This window comes from Cervus elaphus, chromosome 33 (assembly GCF_910594005.1).
Source record: "Cervus elaphus chromosome 33, mCerEla1.1, whole genome shotgun sequence".
NCBI lineage: Eukaryota > Metazoa > Chordata > Mammalia > Artiodactyla > Cervidae > Cervus > Cervus elaphus.
In genome coordinates this window covers 26,964,212-26,981,071 of record NC_057847.1, presented here as the reverse complement: position 1 = coordinate 26,981,071, position 16,860 = coordinate 26,964,212, and the positions used below count along the sequence as shown (strand labels likewise).

The window sequence follows — 16,860 nt, the reverse complement described above, 5'->3', positions numbered from 1 at the left end:
TCATTATATTTTAATACTGAACTTTATTTCCTGTAGTTTTTTCCTCATTTTGTTATTTTTGCAAGTAATACTCATGGATTAGATGGAAGGAATAAATCAGTATCTTCCTCACAATCAAAATATGAATTGTTACATGGTCATCCTGGACACTAAAAATTATCTTAGTAGAGACCCATGGAACTCATGGATGCAGTGGGGTGGGAGACCCTTGGCATTTATAGATTTCCAATACAGTGAGAGATGTCAGAGTTGATAGTGTAACTAGTTTACATCATAAAAATAACATTGTTGGGTTTGATAGGACATTCTCTTAATATACCCCAAAACATGTATTTTCTGCCTAAGAACCATTGGTTTCCTAGACTTACACTTCTATGACCAGCATTAGTCCTTAAGTGACTTGGGAAGTCGTTTTCTGGTATGAGGATCTTTTGAATCAGCTCTCAAGTATGAGAAAGAACGAGTAGAGAACAAAGTCACACTGAGATGTGGAGGCTGGGTGATTACCACGCTGACTGACCGGCTCTCCAGCCTTGAAGCACCCTACTCAAATTTCTGCTTTAACAGCATTTAAATTGCTTTCTAGCACAGGCCTCTGGGAACCTTATAAGCAAACATTTTCTCTTCTCAGAGAAATCCTTTATATCTAAAACATATACTGGTGACCCTAGATGTTAAACTCAGACATGCCAGTGAACATCCTTTCATACTTAAGAAAAAAAGCTCCATACAGCTTCTATCTGACACCTTAGCATGTTCTCTGGCTCAGTATAATGAGACTGAAATGACTCATAACACCTAGTAATGACAACTTTGGGTTACAGTCATCACCTATATTTAAATAAGTATAATGGTATTGTGTGGCATGACGGAGATATTAACTAAAGCTAAGGTGGTAATCAGATTGCAATATATACATGTATCAAATCAATACACTGGGTACTTTAAACTTACATAATGTTGTATGACAATTATCAGTTTTTTTTAGTGAGTGTAATGATTAAACCTTTAGTCACTGATTCCAACTTTGATAATATTTGTTAATTTAAAACACAGACATTGGAAATTCAGTATATATAGTTAAAAATTTTGCATTTCTCACCATTTTCTATTTGAAAAATTATGTGAGTTTCACAGATCTCAGCCATGGTGGTTCATTTTCTAATTGAAAACCCCCATAGCATCTTGGATTCCAAAGCTTTAACACGTATATTCTTAAGGCTTTTAGATCTGTCTTTATGTGCTTTCCCCTTAAGGCTGCTTGGATAATATTGTCTTCGCAATGAAGAACCAGCATCAGATTCAAAATGAAGCATACTTGGGGGGACTTGCCTTATTTCTTTTGCCATCTCCCTGCTTACCTATCTACAAAACAGCTTCAAATATAAGACATATACCACTTTAATCTACCAGAGAGCTTTTGTTTTGCTTCAGTTATTGCTCACAGTTTTTCTTTTCTTTTCCTTTTCTTTTTGTCTGCTTTTGTTTCCCTCACCAGTTCTCTGCTCTTACCATGTCCTTTTTCCATAATTCTATCACCCTTTCATCTTTTATTGCTCCTTCTAGAAATTGAAGGTAGAAAATAAATAAGGAAAATAGACATTGACAAAAGACAGATGGTGTAAAATAGACAAAGAAATGGCAATATCTTAATTCTGCATACATGGTACTGCCCATGTGTGGTTTTTTAATTATATATATATATTTTTTTTTCATTTATTGTAGCTAAGGTGACCAGCGCCATTATTACAAGTCTGTCTCTTTTTAAACTTACTGTACTTTTTGTCCACTGTCCTAAGGAAATTGAGTTTTGATCTCAAGCTCTGTTAATCTTTTTATTTTCATATGCAATGCTTCTTTATATAGTAAAAGCACAATACCCCAAGCCAACATATAAGAACCATTGGCCAAGAACAAATGAATACATACTCTTGCTTTCCTCAACATTTCTACAAGAATGTAATTTCTTTTTCTGCTTTGTTTTTCTCCCCTGCAGATTCTGTTTTAAATGACTTTGTTATGATGCACTGTGTTTTTATGCCAAATACCCAGCTTTGCCCAGCTCTGGTGGCCCAATATCCTTTTGTTGTGAAAAGTCTGTTCCCTTGATGACACCTCCCATGTATATAAGGCCACTATCTCATCCCATACTCTCAAGGTAAGTTATGACCGAGGCAGAATTAGGCTTTCTGCCCTTGTCAAACTCTGACAAGGTAGTTTCTGAAACATCAGTAGTTTCCCCACCTAGCCCCCCACAGATTTCTGATCTCTCCTTGGCATGTGCCATGTTTAAGGATTTTCTCCTTATTACCTGTGTAGAGAAACATGAGCCAATTTATCTAAGGAAGGTGACGCTGATGAGAAATATACATATCCTGGAGGTAGACTAGAGAAGGTGATGGTGAAGAATATTACTAGGGAGTATTATTAGGGATCACTTCCTAAGCTTGGAGACTGTGTACCTCTGTCAGGACACCTGGCAGGATGGACCATGATCTGTTCGTGTCCCTCTAAGCTGTAGTATCAGTCAGACCACTAACCTGCTGAAATATAGACAAGTTGTCATTGTGGGGCCACTTTTCTTTCACATTCATCCTAGTCAACCCTATCCTCTAGACATTGATATTTATCCCTTTGTGGCTGTTTTTATTATTATCCCATTGACTTTTGTCAAGGATATAAAACTTGAAATCCTAATAAGTGGAACCCTCAACTTTGGGGGAATGTGAAAGTATATTTTCCAATTCTGCTTTATTTTTAAAGCAGCAAAAATGTAGGCCCCCAAACACTTTGGCCTTTTTGAGCAGCTAAATATATGGAAGGAGAATAACTTTCTTTTTTTCTAAGCAATCCAATCAATGTTGGCATGTTTCCCTTTTTCAGAATTATAATTGCCCTACCTGATTCTCATTTCCTTGTTCATAATTCTCTTTGAAGTCAACAGAATGTGTGAGAATAGGAGATTGGAGTTGAATATGCTATTCAGAGGATGCTGCAAGAGTGAGATTTGGGTGTTTATTTGCCTGGAAACTATCTTTCCAAGTAATGACAGTTTAATGAGACTTAAATATATTATATATTCTTTCTGGCTCATATTCAGTTTTTCTCAAGTAAAATTAACACATTCAGGATCTCTCTGTGCTCTTTTAGCTCCATACATGGTAATCATTATTAGACCTTTGAGATTTTTGGAAGGAAAAATGAAAACCACCATTGAGTGTAGACTTTTTTTCCCCCAACAGTTAACATGTTGATAAGCTTAAGGCAAACAAAACCAAAAGAAGGATGAGAGAAGGTAATGGACCAAGTTATATCATCTTGACAGCTCAGAGCCCCAAATACTGAGCTTATAGTCTTTTTGCAGATTTGTATTTCTTCACTTGCTAGTTCGTTCTCCTTCAGAATTGATTGAAGCATTCAATCATTCACAGCATTGACCTCTGTGTTAAAAGTAGAAGATCCTAGAGGGAAAGTCTGCACCATGCCTAGGTGTGGAGGTGGGGGGTAATGATGTTGAGGGGTGGTGAAGGCAGGAAAAGTGGACAGTAGAGTCAAGGGAGGCCTGTGATGTCCAATCCTAACTTTTCTCAGAGATGGAGGGAGTCAGGATGGTTGGGTACCATCCATACTACCTAGTGTCCTCAGACCACCTCCTTCACACCCTGCCCTGTGAGAACTTAGATTCTCTTAACTGTCCTATTTTGAAACAACTCTTTATGTGCCAGGCACCAGTGACCCATATTATACCTCTTTATCCTTATAGGAGTTTATTGGATTAGTGTCAATTTTATTTAAAAGTGAGAATTCTGAGCCTCAAAAACAAACATGTCCAAGGCAAGTGGCAGAACTAGGATTTATGCAGGTGTTAGGATTCCAAGCCTGGGGTGTGGCATTTTTTTCCTTCACAACTTAACACTTTTAAAAGCTTATCCTTTAGAGTTTAAAAACAACATTTCTTGGAAATTTATTGCATGATACATATTTATTTGTGCTTCAGTTGGCTAAAATCAAAGTGGGCCTAATTTGTTGAAACCAAATAAAGTATCTGATAGAACTTTTTCTTTTTATAGTGATGATATGTTCTGTATCTGTGCAGCCCAGTAGCCACTAGCCTTGAAATTGGGGTCTATGACTGAGGAACTGAATTGTTAATTTTATTTAATTTTTATTAATTTAAATGTAAATGGCCACATGTAACTCAGTTCAGTTCAGTCGCTCAGTCATGTCCGACTCTTTGTGACCCCATGAATCGCAGCACGCCAGGCCTCCCTGTCCATCACCAACTCCCAGAGCTTACTCAAACTCATGTCCATCGAGTTGGTGATGCCATCCAACCATCTCATCCTCTGTCGTCCCCTTTTCCTCCTGCCCCCAATCCCTCCCAGCATCAGCGTCTTTTCCAATGAGTCAACTCTTCACATGAGGTGGCGAAAGTACTGGAGTTTCAGCTTCAGCATCAGTCCTTCCAGTGAACACCCAGGACTGATCTCCTTTAGGATGGACTGGTTGGATCTCCTTGCAGTCCAAGGGACTCTCAAGAGTCTTTTCCCAACACCACAGTTCAAAAGCATCAATTTTTCAGTGCTCAGCTTTCTTCACAGTCCAACTCTCACATCCATACATGATCACTGGAAAAACCATAGCCTTGACTAGACGGACCTTTATTGGCAAAGTAATGTCTCTGCTTTTTAATATGCTCTCTAGGTTGGTCATAACTTTCCTTCTAAGGAGTAAGTGTCTTTTAATTTCATGGCTGCAATCACCCTCTGCAGTGATTTTGGAGCCCCCAAAAATAAAGTCTGACACTGCTTACACTGTTTCCCCATCTATTTCCCATGAAGTGATGGAACCAGATGCCATGATTTTCGTTTTTTGAATATTGACCTTTAAGCCAACTTTTTGACTCTCCTCTTTCACTTTCATCAAGAGGCTTTTTAGTTCCTCTTCACTTTCTGCCATAAGGGTGTTGTCATCTGCATATCTGAGGTTATTGATATTTCTTCTGGCAATCTTGATTCCAGCTTGTGCTTCTTCCAGCCCAGCGTTTCTCATGATGTACTCTGCATATAAGTTAAATAAGCAGGGTGACAATATACAGCCTTGACGTACTCCTTTTCCTATTTGGAACCAGTCTGTTTTTCCATGTCCAGTTCTAACTGTTGCTTCCCGACCTGAATATAGGTTTCTCAAGAGGTGGGTCAGGTGGTCTGGTATTCCCATCTCTTTCAGAATTTTCCACAGTTTATTGTGATCCACACAGTCAAAGGCTTTGGCATAGTCAATAAAACAGAAATATATGTTTTTCTGGAACTCTCTTTCTTTTTTGATGATCCAGTGGATGTTGGCGATTTGATCTCTGGTTCCTCTGCCTTTTCTAAAACCAGCTTGAACATCTGGAAGTTCTCGGTTCACGTATTGCTGAAGCCTGGCTTGGAGAATTTTGAGCATTACTTTACTAGCGTGTGAGATGAATGCAATTGTGCAGTAGTTTGAGCATTCTTTGGGATTGGAATGAAAACTGAGCTTTTCCAGTCCTATGGCCACTGCTGAGTTTTCCAAATTTGCTGGCATATTGAGTGCAGCACTTGCACAGCATCATCTTTCAGGATTTGAAATAGCTCAACTGGAATTCCATCACCTCCACTAGCTTTGTTCATAGTGATGCTTTCTAAGGCCCACCTGACTTCACATTCCAGGATGTCTGGCTCTAGGTGAGTGATCACACCATCATGATTATCTGGGTCAGGAAGATCTTTTTTGTACAGTTCTTCTGTGTTTTCTTGCCACCTCTTCTTAATATCTTCTGCTTCTGTTAGGTCCATACCATTTCTAGTGGCTGCCATATAGGACAGCTCAAGTCCCATCCTTAGATACTGGGAATAAAACAAGAATTACTGTCCTGTAATGCCTGGGAGGCCAGGAAGGCATCCTGCTGCTGGCAGGCAAATGGAAAGGGCTGTATCCTTGAAGGTCATGTGTGTGTAAGTGTGTTTATACCATGCTAAGGACTCAATTTCTAGTCCGTTTGGCTCCAGAGAGATGTTCTATAGCTTCCTTACATAAGCTTCTTTTTCAATCATAAGTAACATAAACAAACTGTAACTGACTTAAACAATAAGGGAATTCATCAAAAGGATGGGGTAACTCAGAGAATGGAAGGAATCCTTAGAGCCCAGGCCTTAGAAAGGAACCTTGGGGGCAGTGACAAAGGAACAGCTGCTAGCGTAAAGTGGAAGTGAAGGTTGCTCAGTCATGTCCAGCTCTTTGCGACCCCACAGACAAAGGAATCTGGTGGGCTAAAGTCCATGGAATTCTCCAGGCAAGAATACTGAAGTGGGTATCTGTTCTCTCCTCTGGGGGATCTTCCCAACACAGGGAATGAACCCAGGTCTCACACATTGCAGGCAGATGCTTTACCAGCTGAGCTACCAGGGGAGCCCAGGAATATTGGAGTGGGTAGCCTATCCCTTCTCTAGGGGATCTTCCCGACCCAGGAATCAAACGGGGGTCTCCTGCACCGCAGGTGGATTCTTGACCAGCTGAGCTTCCTGGGCCCTTGCCTCATTCCCACATCCCTGGGAGTAACTTGGGTGACTGGTGATGTCTTGGTCAAAGGAAGGCAAAGCACTTCACTGACTAGTTTTTCAGAGACTGCCTATAAAGAAAAATAGAGAAAGTGGAGAAATAGAAGATGAACAGTCAGGGAAAAAAAACAACACTTATAAACTATTTAGCACCATGTCCTCATGTGACAGGGAGCTAGAATGTAAAACTGAACAAGTGGGCTAATACCCATGTTGTTATGGGATTTAGGGATAGTAAAATACCTAACTGCGTTCCATTAGAGCACTTAAATTAAGTGCATTGATTTGGCTGTGTGTTTTTAAAGTACTTGTTAATATGTGTGACTTTTCATAGTAGCCCTGTGAAGAAGTCAGTATTTTCACTGCTCTTTTTCCAAATCAATAAACTAGGATAATGAAAAATTATGATTTGCTCAGAGAAAGGTAATTACTAGTACAGAAAAGACTTGAGCCCTGAGCCACTGGCGTCTGTTTCTGTCCTTAATCCACATTGTGCGTCTCCTCCAATTTTGCCTTTAGCATAGGAGACGATGGTAGAACTCTGTTTAACATTAATATTTCAGGCCTTTTATGTGCTAATGAGAGAGACTCTATTCATTAGATATGCTTGGGACATGATTTGGCCTGATGAATACAAGTGCTTTATAATGAGTTTCTTAAATTATATTTGTTCAATTTCTGTACTTTTCATCTCTAGTTTCTTTAAAATCTGCACTTAAAATACAGTTCAATTTTCTGTTAGTCTTTAAAAAGAAAATTAACCCCCCCATAACCTTACCAGGTATTACTGTGGTTAACATTTTGATATGTAGCCTTTCAGTCTTTTTCCTATACATTTAGATATATGCTTTGAAATATAAGGACAGGTCATACTCTAAATAATTATGTATTTTTGTTACTAAACAAACAGAGCCATTTTTCTGCCATTAATTTTTTCATATCATTTCTCTAAATATAGATGACTTGGTCATCATTAAAAATAGAACATTCTCACTGTGAAAAATTCAATTTACAGAAAAAGAGAACAAAGTTCACCTGGTATCTCACCATTGAATTATGAAAAAATATTTAAGAAATTATATACATGTATAATTTTATGTATGTGAGATCATGTTATACATGCTTTTTAAAAATATGTTTTCTTTCACCTACCAGTATATGTATAGATCTTTTGAAATCAATATATGCAAATAAAACTCCATCATTTTGTTCAGATAATTCCACAAATACTTACTGAACACTAACTCTTAGCTAAAACTGCCTTATACAGGGTAAATATAATAGGTTTCTTTATTGAAAAGGCAGGGTATCCATCTCTTATTTCTTTGTGAATATGATCTGGGGATGTTCTCTTTATAAGCCTACTTGGATTCTCTAAGAGGAACACTAACCAAAATTTGTAAATCAAGATTTACAAAAGGGCATCAGATTCTTAAAGCCATGTTTTTAGGAATATTCTTTGCATTTCTAAGGAAGATTGTCAGCTTAAATTCTGTTGAAGCCAATAGTCCCTTACTTGGTTTCTGAAAAAAGTTTTGATCTATGTGTCACTATGAGAGCAATTTACTCCTGCAGATGGGCAATTTGAGAGTTTATTTCAAATAAGAAGCCTTAGTTTGATGATGCTATGAACATACTATCCTCTTTCAAAGAAAATGACTATATTATCAGATGTTCTACAAAATATTTTATATGTATCTTTCTCAGCCTCATATTAACACTGGGAGATGTGTACTCCTTTTGCATTAAGGAAGTGAGACTGAGCAGATAAATAATGTGCTCCAAGTTACCTACTAGTAAGTGTTGTAGATCATGACAAACTGCAAAACTCTCAGAGAGATGGGAACACCAGACCATCTTACCTGTCTCCTGAGAAACCTGTGTGTGGGTCAAGAAGCAACAGTTAGAACCCTGTACGGAACAACTGATTGGTTCATGGTCAGGAAAGAAGTACACAGGGCTTTCTGCTGTCACCCTGTTGCTTTAATGTGTATGCTGAGCACATCATGAGAAACGCTGGGCTGGACGAGGTATAAGCCAGAATCAAGGTAGGCAGGAGAAACATCAACAACCTCAGATATGTGGATGACACCACTCTCATGACAGAAAGTGAGGAGGAACTAAAGAACCTCTTGATGAGGGTGAAGGAAGAGAGTGAAAGAGCTGACTTAAGACTAAATATTAAAAAAAAAAAAAAAAAAACTAAGATCATAGCATCCAGCCCTATTACTGCATGGCAGATAGAAGGGGTAAGGTGGAAGCAGTGATAGATATCCTCTTCTCAGGCTCCAAAATCACTGCGAATGGTGACTGCAACCATGAAATCGGAAGACAGTTGCTTCTTGGCAGAGAAGCAATGACAAATCTAGACAGTGTGTTGAAAGGCAGAGACATTACTCTGCCGACAAAGGTCCATATAGTCAAGGCTATGGTCTTCCCAGTGGTCATATATGATTATGAGAGCGGGACCTTAAAGAAGGCAGAACACTAAAGAATTTATGCCTTTGGACTGTGGTGCTAGAGAAGACTCCTGAAAGTCCCTTAAGACAGCAAGGAGATCAAACCAGTCAATCTTAAGGGAAATCAACCCTGAATACTCACTGTAAGGACTGATGCTGAAGTTGAAACTCCAGTATTTTGGTCATCTGCTGTGAACAAATGACTCAATGGAAAAGTCCCTGATGCTGGGAAAGATCGAGGGCAGAAGGAGAAGAGGGTGTCAGAGGATGAGAGGGCTGGATGGCATCACCGATGCAATGAACATGAACAAACTCCAGGAGATGGTGAGGGACAGGGAGGCCTGGCATGCTGCAGTCCATGGGGTTGCAAAGAGTAGGATACGACTGGGTGACTGAACAACAACAAAAACAAGGGTTGGGACAATATTTGAACCTAAGCAATGTGCTGCGTTAGACCAAGTCCTAACTGCTCTGCTATGAGTACAAGCCCCTGACTAAAACTAAAAATAGCCAAGAGCTAAAGACTTCTAAAAACAGAGAATTCTGAAAATCAGTGAGAAAAAAAATTCTGAGTAAGAAAATAAGTAAGAAGAGCTTCTGTGAGCTCCAAGTTAATAGGTACACACAAACAGAGGAGCAGCTGTGTTCATCACAGAGATCAACCCAGGAATGCCAGGTCTTGTGAAGAATTCCAAAACCATCCATTTAAAGATTCTGATTTCCAGACGTAGGGCAGTAATAATATTGATGATCGCTAACCTTTAACTGAGCACCTAGTATGTCTGAGATATGTTCTACATGGTTCACCAGTATTGCCTCATCTCCTCCTCAACAGCTATCCTAGGAAATTTACTGATGGAGACTGGTCTCACGGAAAAGTGGGGAAGCCGCAAGATGAACCCAGGTAGTCAAATTCCAGAACTTGAGTTCCCAAGCACATGTTGCATCAAGGAAGGAATAGACTTAGTGCCCAGGATGGGGGAGAGGAGGTGCTTCAAAAGACAAGCTGGGTAGTAAAGAGGCCCATAATACAGTGGGAAGAACAAGAGCTCTGAAGTCAGGAGACCCGTGTTTAAAACTTACATCCTATAAGCTCGCAATTATCTTTAACCTCTCTGAACCCTGCCTGTATAATAGGGGTAATTATACCTGCCCTACCCTCCTCACCAGGTTGTTGTGAAGATCAAATAAGGCTGTGTGTGTGAAAGTACATTATAAACCTTAACGTCCCTTATAAATATTGCCCCTCTATAAACAAATGATTGTACACCATGAGACGAATATAGCATAAGGTAAAGAATATAGAAAAGCTTTGTTGAGTCAGTGGGCAGATGACCCCCAAAGTTTGTTTTCAGCTTCAAGCAGAGATCTTGCATGCAAAGCAGGGTTTTAAAAAACAACAACATTGAAGAGTATCAGTTTGAATGTTGATAAGTGTTTTATAAATAGCTGCATAATTAGCATGTACTTACTGCAAAAAGTATACATAATATTTTATTCCCTGTTGTAGGCTGTAATGAATCTGCTGCCTCTACATCCTAGGAGGTTTTCACTTACTTTCCCCATGATAATTTTAATACGTGGAACCATTATTAGCTGAATTAAGAATAAGTAAATGAGCAGTAAAAAAAAAAAAATACAGAAAAATTACAGGTGCCTGTGGTGAGTAAGATAATAACTAGGTAAAAATATATGAAATAATTATAGTGTTTGAACAGCAGAGCCGGCATGAGGAAAATGACTCAATGGAATATTAAACCTGCTGTTGGCGGGGTAGAAAGGCTCTGTGGCCTTAACCTCTTCTGAGTCCCAGTCCAAATACCTCGTTGAAAACAGATCCAGATTGTCCTCATTCATTTGATTTTGTGATGTCAAAGGAGTTGGTCTGATTCAATGAAGATTCAGTCATTCTAAAAGCCTGTGGTCCTATGGACTAAGTACCCAATAACTGAAATATTCTATTTAAAAAATATACCAGAAGTTGGTATTTGTTGTAGACTTAACCTGGTGACATTGAATATGAAGTTATTTAGAATATATCTATGATTTATATTTAATATCTCAACAAAATGGAATTAAAGGTAATTTAGATAGTTTTAAAGAGCTTCCCTTGTGGCTCAGCTGGTAAAGAATCTGCCTCCTGTGCAGGATACCTGGGTTCAATTCCTGGGTTGGGAAGATCCCCTGGAGGAGCAAAAGGCTACCCACTCCAGTATTCTGGCCTGGAGAATTCCATGAACTGTATAGTCCATGGGGCCGCAAAGAGTCAGACACGACTGAGTGATTTTCACTTGGGCTTCCCTCATTGCTCAGTTGGTAAAGAATCTTCCTCCAATGCAAGAGACCTTGGTTCAATTCCTGGGTCTGGAAGATCCGCTGGAGAAGGGTATAGACTACCTAGCCCTTGTAGCTCAACTGGTAAAGAATCCACCTGCAATGTGGGAGACCTGGGTTCAGTCCCTGGGTTGGGAAGATCCCCCAGAGAAGGCAAAGGCTACCCACTCCAGTATTCTGGCCTGGAGAATTCCATGGACTGTATAGTCCATGGAGTCACAAAGAATCAGACACAACTGAGCAACTTTCACTTTAAAGAGCTGTGGATTGGGGTGGGGAGGGGGGAGAAATATAAAGAAAATACTATTATATGTAGCACTCCAAACAGTGTCATTGAATAGTTTAAGGTAAACATTCCACGCTTTTTGTGTTTCATGTGCCCAGTCCTTTATTAGGAAATGCAGATTCACAATGAGTTTAAGACATGGTTCCTGCCCTTAAGGATTCCGTTTTTTGTATTTGTTTTCATTTTTTTCTTTTTGAAGTATAGTTAATTTAAATATTGTTTTAGTTTCAAGTGTAGAGCAAAGTGATTCCTATATATATATATAGGCTTCCCTGGTAGTTCAGCTGGTAATGAATCTGCCTGCAGTGCAAGAGACTGCTGCTCAATTCCTGGGTCAGGAAGATCCCCTGGAGAAGGGATAGGCTACCCACTCAATTATTCTTGGGCTTCCCTGGTGGCTCAGACGGTAAAGAATACGGCTTCAATGTGGCATGGCAGAACTCCATGGGCAGAGGAGCCTGATGGGCTACAGTCCATAGGATTCCAAAGAGTCAGACACGACTGAAGTGACTAAGCACAGCATGTTTATATATATATATATATTCTTTCTCAGATACTTTTCCATCATAGGTTATTAATAGATGTTGAATATACTTCCCTGTGCTAAAAAAGCAGGACTTATTTATTTTATATATATATATATATATATATATATATTGGGCTTCCCTGGTGGCTCAGATGGTAAAGAATCTGTCTGCATTGTGGGAGACCCAGGTTTGATCCCTGGGTCAGGAAGGTCCCCTGGAGAAGGAATGGCAACCCACTCCAGTATTCTTGCCTGGAGAATTCCATGGACAGAGGAGCCTGGTGAACTACAGTCCATGGGGTCACAAAGAGTTGGACACGACTTAGCAACCAAAACACACACTATACACACACACACACACACATATTAATCCCAAACTCCTAATTTAGCTCTTCCCATTCCTCTATCCCCTTTGGTAACCATAAGATTGTTTGCTATGTCTGTGAGTCTATTTCAATTTTATATGTAAATCATTTGTATATTTTTTTTTTTAGATTCCATATGTAAGTGATACATTTGTCTTTCTCTGTCTGACTTACTTCACTTAATATAATAATCTGTAGGTCCATCCATGTTGCTGAAGGATTCTGATTTAATGCTCTTGGATGTGAAAGGTCTCATTACCATAATGAGAAACCTCAAGTTAGGATCTGAATCATCAGTAATTTTAACACTGCTTTCTAAAGCAACAGGCATTGGACAAGAGAAGTGGTTAAAACTATGGCAGAGGGGGTCTAGTTCAGACCCTACGGATCCTGCCTTCCTGGCTCTCAGATCGGGAAGGCTTGCAACCATTAAATCTTGACCTTCTATATGTGCTTTGTCTTCTTTGAGGGCTTTGGGGGATAGGTTCTGTATCTCAGATGGATTTTTCCATTGTCTAACAAAATGCTAAGTCACCTAATTCTGCTGCATAATGTATGTTTGGATAAAGAAATAATAATATTATACACACAATAACAGAGAGAAGTCAACAGCATACTGGGAAGGGAGGTAAGAGAACTGAGTTCTAGTTCTAAGAATTCCATTGATAAGTTTCAGAAAAATCACTTCACCTCACTCTACATGTTTCTTTGCCTCTAAAATGGTGGAGCTGAAGGAGACAACAATCAAAGGACTTTTACAACTCAGATTCTATGATTCTGTGAATCATCTGAAATCACCTTAGTATATGAGTGATGCATTTGGCCACTTTGACTATTCTGGCCTTTTCTTAATTGTGTTGAAAGTAACAATTCAGGGAATAATTCCAGAATCTCTTACAGACTTTAATCTAGCACTTTATGAGGTACAAGAATCAGATACCAGAACCATATTATCTTTCTGTGACTCTTTTCCCCATGAATTCGAGTAGCCATATTGCTTCTTACCAGAACCCAGCTGTCATGATATTATGAGTCATGACCTTATTCTTATTCTATACATGTATTTCTTGATAATAAATCATTAGATTATCATGTATTTTATATTCTTTACTAATCTACTCTTGAAATAGACATTAGCTAAGTATGTATTTTCAATAGTGTCCTTCATATGTTAAAAATGTGTGTGGTATGCATTAATAATCCTTTTAAACTGTTATTTGTGCTGGAGAAGACTCAGATTTTTATTCCACATTGGACTTTCTCCATCAAATGGTTAACACATTATTACTCCAGCTTTAGCCACAAAAAGTAATGGTTTGTGCAGCCTTTCTGATGTATGTGAATTTATGAACATTCTATATTTGAAATGTTACTCTTGTTAGGGTGCATTTTTGACATCATATTGAGACAAGGGGCCTGGTGAGATGTTCTTTATTCTTTGATTACTATCTGAAGAGAATATAGTTTTTCTCTCTCCACTTGTTTTTTGTAGGAGTTAAATAAAATCTAAAAATCACATAAATGTTCTAGACACCTGGATAGATTGTTATGGGGATAAACAGAAGCCCCAGTGCCTCACCTGTATCCATCTGATCCATTACATGTCAAGTCCTGTCTGTGTGCCCTGAGAATCTGGTTCAGCAGACTGTTGAAGAATAGAATGATATTTTGTCTGTGGAGGGGCCAAATCCTTGAGCACATACCTGGATTCAGGTATAAAAGTGCTATTAACTCCCATTCCATCTTAGTAAATAAATACCTGAAAGAGGAAAGGTAAGACTTTGTGAAACAAATAAGTGCTTCCTTTTGTTTATTTCCAGAGGCAAACATATGTAACTTTCACAAGAAAAAAGGGAAGCCTCTTCCTGATCCCACTGGATTCAGTCAATTCTAGCTCCAGGAGGCTATGGAGTATACGTGAAGAGTGGCAGGCAGTCAGCCCTTGGTTTCAGGATTGGACCGGCTGAGTCATCTCTAGAATGCTAGGAACTTCAAAAAATTAAGGAAGGAAGAGAGAAGGAAAAGAGAGAGAGAAGGAGAAATCTCTCCTATTAGGATTTTTGCTTCCCAGATGCAATTAGTCATAATAATTTCATGAACCCGAGCACCAGTGTGTAGTCACTATAGCCACTGTTTGGGCCATGGGGGTGGCGATAATGGAAAGAGCCCTGTCTGGATTTGTAAGCCCTGCCGTTTACTCACTGAACAATCTTGAGCAGAAGTCCTCTCTGACGCTCAGTCTCCTCATCTGTAAATACTTAGCTTTCAGGTTAGTGGAAAGCATTACATGATCATGTAAGCACATTAAACATATTTCTTATAAAGTATAATGCTCTACACACATTTGAAGTATTAAACATGTTAATCCTTCTAGCTGTGTCTTCTATCTTTTACTGTAGACAAAAGACAGATTTCCGCAGCAGGAGAGAAGACAAGAAGAATCTTTACCTGACTCACAGAGACAATGACAATTTAGTCATTCTACACTAAATCCCTCTAGGTTAGCCAGAGGTGTGCAGCTGATGTTTCTGGATCCAATAAACAAGTGTTTGTGTTGCTTCCTTGAGTCCAAGTCAAGGTAACCTGGAAAGTTAGAATTACATCATCTTGCTGTCATATTGATATTTCAAACATTTCAGCCTCATACAGGTAGAAAAGAGTCTCTCTCTCTCTTACTGACTTGTAGATGAACGAATACATGGTTTTCAATCAGCCAAGAATTACCCATTTGGTACCCACCACGTGCCTGGTTATACTGCAGGTACTCTATAAAGTCTTAAAATGTAATGGCCAGCATTACAATTCTTCGGAAAGAAAAACTGAGTTATGTGTGCCTACAAGCAAGAGATCAAAGGGTTAATCAGAAAAGAAATAATTTTCACATAAAGTGATCTTTCTTCCCTGTTTTATTGTAAGTTCAAAGAGAATTGTAGCAATACAGGTTGAGCAATTTTCTTTTTTTATGAATCCCGTGCTCAATTTATGAAAGCCATTTTGCAACCCATTTACATGCAGTAAACCTTTGCTTTAAGATTCTGTCATTTACCTTGATCATTATTTATAGTCCCTTTAGAAAAGGCCCTTGACTGGTTTAGCTCCCAAGTATAGCACTGCCACGGGACCATTTTCTACGGTGTCTTTTAAGTCATGGTCGTAAGCTAGGACATGCTCGGTCTTGTAGCCAGGTATGAGGCATGAGGATATTGTGTAATGGGGACTTAACTAGTTGGAATTAGGAGTCTTGGATTTAAAACTCACAATGTAATCTTGGTCATTTACACTCCTTTACTGTCCGTTTGCTAACTTGTAGAAAAAGAACAATGTCTTTCATCACAAGACTATAAAGTAGGGCTTAACTGAGGTACTCTGTGCGCAAGTGTCAGTTATAAAGAGGAAATTGTTTTATGAATGAGTTGTCTATAATATGAACTACTATAAATCACTGAAAAGGGAATAGTATGTCTAATCTAAAATCTTTCCTGATCACATATTCTGTTCTCCCTACTGTAATCCACAGAAGAATGTAAACTGAGAGCAGGGACCTTCACCAGACACATGGAGTAGACACTCTATCAAGTATCTGTTGTATTAATGGATAAAATTCCTATGTTGTATTAATGGATAAAAAATCAGTGTGCTAGGCATGGTTCAGAATATAAGAAGAATAATGTATTAGCCTAGCCTCAAAGAGTTTATAGTTAGGATGACTAGCCATTAATGCACAAAAAGCCAATGTGAATTAAATTATAGTTTTGAACAAGAGAAGAAAGGATGCATGAAAAGTGTGTCTGAGTCCCTCACCGGAAGACGGAGACAGCAGGAAGGTTTCCTCATCTCTACCCTCAGTGAGTTTATCCATCTTCAGCTTCACTTCCTTCCCATGTACGTTTTATATCAGTCACAGTTCCAGAAGAACCAGACACCCACTTGTAAGGGCTTAACTGAAGTGCATATAATGAGGGATTATAGAGATGTGTCCAGAATCGTGGGAGCCAAAGAGAGTTGGTTAGGCCCGACAGCAGGAAGCATTACCACCCATAGAGGTGAAAGCAGTGCAAAGGGCAGGCACGGAATATGATGAGAGCCAAAGCCAGGCGCAACAAGAATCCTTATCAACACACAAGTCCAGGTAGAGCCATGCAAGTCTAATTCTTTGGGCTACTATCAAGGCAAAGTCTGCTGGGTTTGTATGCATTTGGTCCAGAACTTTTATGCAGGTGGGGGTTTTCTTGAGGGCCTAAGGAAGAAATTCTATCAGTCCAAAAGGCCTTCCTGGAGCTGGGATCTGTCATTCTACCTTTGCTCG

At 39.0% G+C, this 16,860-nt stretch overlaps 1 protein-coding gene across 7 annotated transcripts in view; it reads left to right on the top strand.

Moving 5' to 3' along the window:
- RAPGEF4 (Rap guanine nucleotide exchange factor 4) overlaps positions 1-16,860 on the top strand; it is a 315,899-nt gene that overhangs the window by 260,679 nt on the left and 38,360 nt on the right. For all 7 annotated transcript variants that reach the window (XM_043894163.1, XM_043894162.1, XM_043894166.1 and 4 more), the window contains one exon: positions 1,997-2,075. In XM_043894163.1, coding sequence (XP_043750098.1) covers positions 1,997-2,075 — 79 coding nt within the window. The remainder of the gene's footprint in view (positions 1-1,996; positions 2,076-16,860) is intronic.